The 7611-nt window shown below is 34.9% G+C and overlaps 1 protein-coding gene across 1 annotated transcript in view; it reads left to right on the forward strand.

The window, feature by feature from the left end:
• Window positions 1-7405, forward strand: part of LOC132178259 (ankyrin repeat-containing protein At5g02620-like) — a 9791-nt gene extending 2386 nt beyond the window's left edge. Inside the window, exons 3-5 of the mRNA XM_059590709.1 lie at window positions 3130-3420; window positions 4310-4851; window positions 6851-7405. Coding sequence (XP_059446692.1) covers window positions 3130-3420; window positions 4310-4851; window positions 6851-7405 — 1388 coding nt within the window. The remainder of the gene's footprint in view (window positions 1-3129; window positions 3421-4309; window positions 4852-6850) is intronic.
• Window positions 7406-7611: the final 206 nt, after the last annotated feature.

The raw sequence follows: 7611 nt of genomic DNA on the forward strand, positions 1-7611 counted from the left end.
CGAGTCTATCCACCAAGAATTTGAAGTCGGTTTTGCCATCATCACATCAGTAATGATCATAACTATTTCTTTCTGTTTCTTGTCACCATTGTTCTTTGGACAATTTGCCTTGAAATGCCCCATTTTACCACATTTGAAACATGTTCTTTTGATTTTATTTTTACCTTTCGGCTTACCTTTCCATTTCTTTTTGAACTTTCTTGGCTTGCCTTTGAATGCTGGTGCACGTGAAGTCTGAGTATTGATTTCAGCCATCATGAGGTTCCTGGATTGTCCTTTTCTCCTTCTTCTTTTCATCATTTCTTCTTCTAATACAAGCAAAACTGGTAAGGAAATTATGGATAGGTCTTTTCCGCTATGGGTCAGTGATATTATCACATGTTCCCAAGACAAAGGAAGACCATTAAGTATTGTGGTTACTTGCATTTTGTCAGATATTGGATGACCGACAGATGCAAGTTCCTTTGCAATGAGTTCCATTTGGTTTACAAAGTCACCCACACAGTCATCCTCACTCATACGTGCACTATTATATTTATCTAATAATAGTTGTATGTGAGTATCAGACCTAGGGCCATACTTTTCCTCTAATGCTTCCATTATTCCTTAACAGTCTTGTATCCTTCAAATAGTGGGATGATATTATCTTTCATGCTATGGAGGAGAGTGGCCTTTGCCATTAGGTCATCTTCCATCCATTTTTCCTTTTTCTTGACAGCATCATCATTTTTCTCATCTTCGACTTCAGGTCTTTTTGATGTGAGAGTGTGTAAAGTTCTCTCATGTGTCAGTACATAAGAGATATGTCGTTTCCACATTCTAAAATTGATTCCATTAAGGCTTTCGACCTTTGAGGAATCTATACCGCTTTTAATAGCCATTTTATAATGTGGATACGATAAACTTAATATAAATACTAATATTTGTTTACTATAACTGTAATGTATCAGATATTACATACATACACACCAACAGCAAAATTAAAAATGTACTTCTAAGTTATTACAAACCAACAAAATAAAAATAGATAAGTTTATTTATTTTTATTTTTAGATCAGTCGTCTCTAGGATAGGTCAGCCTTGCCTGATAATCATTCATGCAAGCCCTGTAATACGGACGGTTTGGAACTGCCGGTATGAACTGGTCACCTCTTGGTGGAAGTGTGTATCGATTATTGCCCATTGGCCACAAATCCCTTGGACTTTGCTCAACTGTCCTTATGATCCTCAAAGGACGTGGACCCCTCAAGCGTCTATCACTTGAAATCTCGGATTGAGCCAAATCTGGTACTGTGAACTCCACTTCCTTATGCTCTGTAGGTGACAGGCAACACGGACGAAAAAACCTCCGATTAGATTGCCTCTGACCTTGATGAGAAGACTCACCCCTTTCCCAATTATATTTTTGGGAATTATAATTTGAAAACCATGTAATACTCTTGCCCCTTAAATTAGCTTTCCAATGCCTTTGAAATGAGTTAAATCGGAGCTATAATGAGTGAGAACGGGTCAAGAAACTACCTGGAGGTCGAAAATGGTGGAATTTTCGGTATTGTTGAGCAGAACCGGGTCGGATCCAACCGGAATTGGGCGGGCTGGGTCTTCGGGCGTGCCACGCGCTGCACAGGTCTGGCGCGTGGCGGGTTGAACTGCGGGCGCGTGGCGGGTTGAAAACGCGGGATGGATCGGCGCTTCGGGTCGGGTCGGACCTCTGGGTCAAATTGGGGCTCCTGGTAGCAATGCGGGTCTCGGGTCGGTTCTGACCCGGTTGTACTGGGCTGAAAACGGGCTTGACCCGATTGGTCTTGGGCCCTTTTTGCTTGGGCTTGGGCTCTCAGTACGGATTTTCGGGCCGTATGCTTCCACTTGGGCCCGGTTCGGGTCACTTCTTGGATCAGGTTTTGAAAATCCGAAAGAGTGTTTTTTTTGGATTTATCCAAAACGACGTCGTGTCGTTTTTTACTCGCCTGCTCGAGAGTTCGAATATTGGCGTCGTTTTGATATGAAACGACGTCGTCCCGAATGGGACTGTAGACGTTTTCTGCTGAGAACGAAACGGCGTCGTTCCTTTGAAGGGGAACGACGTCGTTTGGAGATGATGGGGCGCGCCCCTCTGGAGACGCCGAAACGGCGTCGTTCCGGGGGGCTGTAATGCGCGCCCCTGGGTCAGACGCTGGAACGGCGTCGTTCCAATTAAATGGAACGGCGCCGTTTGAGATGCCTGACGCAGGGGGGTCTTTGGCCCTTTCACTGTTGATCAAAACGGCGTAGTTTTGATCAACAGTGGTTTTATCTCCAGAAAAACTCCCAAAACAGCGATTTTTTTCAGAAAAAAATTACAGAATTATTTTCTAAAAAATCAGAATTTTTAATTTCATCAACCCTAGAATTATTTTCTTCCCAAGAATTATTTTCTTCCCAAAAATTATTTTCTTTCCAAGAAGAACCAGAAACCGCACCTTTGGTTGGGGATGATTCACCAACGACGTCAAAACCGGGAGGAGGAGAATTTTGGCTTTGAAGATCCAGCGAAGGAGATGCATCAAATGGAGTTGCAAAGAATTCCTTCCAGTATTTTTGTTCCAGTAAATAGCATTTCTTCAAAGTTTCAAAATTTCCCGTAAATTTTGATCCACCAACAGTAACTTTGAGTAATTCTTCATGTGGGTTCGAAATGATCAAATGTAAATTGTAAAACGCCACAGAAGATGCCAATCCCAGACTTTGTCTGTTGATGGTTTGCAGAATTTCCCTCATGTACTCTCTATTTTCTTCATCAGAATCTTGTTTTTCTTCTTTGTCTTCCATAACCTGGCTCTGATACCACTGTAGAAATATGTTGAACGTATGATCTATGTTGTAGGAATCTCCCGTTAGGGTGGATATCCAATGGAGGACAAGAGCAACGTGAAAATGAGAGAATGAATAATAACGTACGTTCATCTCATTATCAAACTCTATTTATAGATTGGCCAAAAAAAAAAAAAAAACTCTATTTATAGAGTTTGAATATGACTCTTCATCAAGAGTCATAACTTGTCACTCTATCATAACCTCCATGGAAGGTTGTGATTGGCTATGGGAATGACCACACTAGTTATGGTGTGATCACCCTTTAAACCATCAAAGATGGGATTGAACTAGTAAAGAAAATGCTCAGAATGACGAAGAAAGAGAAAGACACGGCTTTGCACGAGGCTGTACGTTATAATCACCTTGAGGTGGTAAAATTGTTGATTAGTGAAGACCCAGATTTCTCATATTCTGCTAATGATGCTGGTGAGACTCCACTTTACATAGCTGCCGAGAGAGGGTTTAAAGATGTGCTGTTCGAAATTTTAGACAAATGCAAATCACCAATGCATGGGGGTCCCCTTGGTAGAACAGCTTTGCATGCTGCCGTGCTACAGTTTGATATAGGTACTACCTATTTATTTTCTCAATGTTCTACTTGCATGGTTAATTTAGTAATGAGTAATATTGCAGCTTTAATTCTTTAAATTTTATTATAATTTTGATAAAAAAAAAAGAGAAATGTATGCGTACGTGGTTGACCAAAAAATAATTAATTCATGAAATATATATAAGAATGCTTGATGTCTGGTATAGAAATTCAACAATTTTATAATTAAGTTTCTAAATTGACTTATTTTCATAACAATTTTTTTAACAAACAATATGATTATTGTACTTTACATAGCTGCCAAGAGAGATATCGTCGTTTCCCTTATTAATTTTACTCTTAGAGGTTCAATCTAAAATATCGTCGTTTTAATTGTAAGTTAAGCTGTTGGTAATTTGAGTATTTAAACCCATCTAACAAAAAGTCATTCTAAAAAAACAGCCTTATTAGCTTCAAATCAAAAATCTTTGGTGAATGCTGATTGATTGACGAATCAACATGAAAAAAGAAAAACAGATTATATATACTTTTGTTAAAAGAAGAAATTACCTCTCCCACTTAATAATAATTAATAATCATATATATATATAGTTGCAACGAAAGCCACGTTAGGTAGCTGTAGAGAACATAATTTATACTATTTATCAATAAAATTAACTAAGTAATTAAGGCCTAGGAGATTAAATAGAAACTTGATGTAATCCATGTTTTGCATTTGCCTATTACAGTTCAACGCATGAAAAAGATATATATACAAGAGATTATTGTTAATTTGAATTTTATGAAGAAAGTAGAAACTAAACTTTAATAAATTACATTGAGTACCTTTTTTCAATCTCCTGACAAGTCTTGCTTAATTGTGTCATTTAGAAAATCATTAAATTTAACATATTTAAATTATTTTAGGTATGGTCGGAAGAATTCTGGAAAACATTGATGGTATAAGTAGAGAAAAGGACAATAACGGTTGGATTCCACTTCACTTGGCTTTATCCTTCAAAGACATAGTAGAGCTATTGTTGGATAAAGATAGAGAAGTAGCATACATGAAAGACACAAAGGGTAGGACACTTCTTCATATTGCAGCTCAATATGGTCTTGTTCATGCAATGAATGTGATTGTAGAAAGGTGTCCAGATTGTTGCGAACTGGTTGATAACAGAGGTTGGAATGTACTCCATTTTGCTATCAAAGGGGGAAGCATGTTTTTAGAGAAAATCATGGATATTATAACAGAAAATAAGTCTTTCAGCAACCTTTTGAATGAGAAGAATGCCGACGGGGATACACCTCTTCATTTCTATTCCAAATATGCCACTTTTTTGATAGTATTAGATTTAATTATAAAGAAGTTCATGAGTCACCCTCGAGGCGACAAGATGGCCTTCAACAAACAAAACCTCAACGCATACGACATCGCTGTAACTGCAAAACGTTCACATAAAAAGGTAACGCATAATTATTGCATCCTGCATCTGAACAAAAACTATTACATATTGCTTTATTTTTCCCTTTTTCGGTTCTAACAATTTTTGAAAACCACCCTATTTTAATTTGTCACGACCCACGCCATCCCAAGAGAGGCAACACCACCATCATCACTATCAAAGGGTACCAAATCCTTTACCTTGTATTCTCCATTTATTTAGTGTAAGCTTGAAAAAAAAAAAAAAAAAAAAAAAAAAGTTTCATTGAGATGTTGGTTGGTTCTCTTTTAAGACTCCATAAAAAATCTTCTATTTATCAACAAGCAAATCTCTTTAGTTTTTGTTTAAGGACCATCCATCTGGTAACTATCACTTTTTGCCTCTAAAGCATGACTTTGCCTCTCTCATAATCAATCTCCTGGCCTTTTTCTTTTTCTAAATTTATCATAAGTGTTCAATTACATCTAAAAGAATATGAAATAACCTCTAAATCATGGATTAAAATCACTCATTTATATGCTCTGATCTGGGAAACATAGTTCAAATTTATTTATTTATTAAGCATATATAACTATCTGCTTTTGGAGGAAAACTAAAAAAGTTGTATATATATTGATTATTAATTTTCTCCTTTTTCTTACACGAATTAAACTTTAGTTGCTTATGATTTAAGAAAAAACAAATCCATAATTAAGTTGATATAGAATTATAATACACATGAAAATTTCAAATCATGCAAATTAAGTATTGTTAAAAAAGTTTTAATGTATTTTAGAATCTCTAAAAATAATTCTTATATTTAGCAATCTTAATTAAATAAACATTAGTAAATGTCAGACTATTTTTACATTATCTATCTCATTTAATTCTAAATAATCATTTTTTCTTCCTTGAATAGCATGTTCGTCTTTTCTAATAAATTAAGTGCTTATTTAGTTTAGCGGTTTCAAAACATACAATTTGAAAAAAAAAATAAAAAAAATCAAAATGCAGTTAATAAAAATGCAATTTTTCAAAATGTAATAAAGCGTTTGTTAAAATCATGGTTTGACTTTTTAATCTGTGTGTTGTAACTTGTAAAAGTAATACTATACATACTCTCACTTCCTTATACCCATTACTTCATACTCATAAGTAGCTTTTAAAATTATAATTTGATTAAAATCTAATAAAGATTCATCCAAAATTTAATGGTAATTTTAAAAGCAACCTATATAAGTGTGAAAAAATTAGTGTAAAAAAATATGAGTATGTATAGCAATAATCTTTTTAAAATGCAGTACCCTTGCACTTTGAAAATTTGAGGGTCTGTTTTATTTAGAAAGGGATAATTGTGTCATTTGAGAAGTTTAATTGACTGTCATATGGCACATGTCATGTACATATATACCTACAGATCGAAGTCAACATGGCTTAAGTATGCTCAGCTTTAAGAGTAAAAGTGTAAAGAAATAAATAAATAATGCCATTGCATATTTTCACTTTCATGTAGAAACAGTACATAAAATAAAAAATAATATATATATATTTTCATTTTTTCATTTTCTTGTTTTAAATTCCAATTGTCTTTAAACGATTTGAGCGTTTCAATTTGATCACAGTTACATATATGAATATATGATAAATATTTTCGTTTATATGTTCTTATAATTCTTACATTGCATGTTAATTACATGTTGGTTTTAAAAAATCATAATCTATATAAACAAATGACAATGTACATTAGGTGCTAGAATAGTTTCTACACGTTTTACTTTTTTTTTTTTTTTTTTTATGTATTAAATGATATATGTTTCTACATATTCTCATTTTTTATAATTACATTAATTAGGGGCTATAAAAAAAAAATAGTGACCATGAGGTATATAAAAATTCATAATAAATCATCAACAGAAAATTGACCCTAATAAAAAAAATCCATGCTAATTAATTCCTTTCTAAAATAAAAAATATTATACGTGCTCTTTTTCTTACAAGCTATATAAAAATCCCTAATAATATCGATATAAACCTTACACAGAGGTCTATAATTCGGCATGAAGTGCATGGACTACTACCTCGACGAGTAATAACTTTCGAGGATGGGGACGAGGGTGGAGACAAGATGGACGAAGACAGGACATTTTTATTGCGGAATGCAGCAGAAGCCCATTTGGTAGTGGCTGCACTGATTACAACCGTGTCCTTTGCAGCATGTATTACCATGCCTGGGGGTTTCGCGAGTAGTGGAGAAGGCTCACACCCAGGCTCTGCACTTCTGAAAAAAAATGTTGCTTTCAAAGCATTCATTATCACAGATACCATATCCATGGTGTTGTCAAGTTCTGCTGTCTTTATCCACCTCTTGATGCCATTTCTTTTCAACAAGTATTCCAATGAAGACCATAGCGAGAATTTTCTCTTACTGGCCTTCTTCCTCATTTTGGGGGCCATGATAACAATGGTACTAGCATTTGTCACGGGCACATATGCTGTGTTAATGCATTCCTTGAATCTTGCTATTGCCAACTGTATCATTGGCCTAACCTTCTTCGGTATCCTCTTCCTTGTGTGTAAAAGATTTTTTAGGCATTAATAACTAACATGTAAAAGAGGAGATCAAGGATGTTTCATTCAGATGTGATATCTGATCGACAATCATATTAAGTGAGAAGTGTAGTCCGAATGAGTTTTCTTGTTACTTAATTTGGCATGTTACGAATTGATGATCCAAATATAATAACTTACATTCGATGTGTTTGCCTAAGACATATGTAGCTGTTGTATAGTTTCTCGAAATAC

This window comes from Corylus avellana, chromosome ca4 (genome assembly GCF_901000735.1).
Source record: "Corylus avellana chromosome ca4, CavTom2PMs-1.0".
Classification (NCBI taxonomy): Eukaryota; Viridiplantae; Streptophyta; class Magnoliopsida; order Fagales; family Betulaceae; genus Corylus; species Corylus avellana.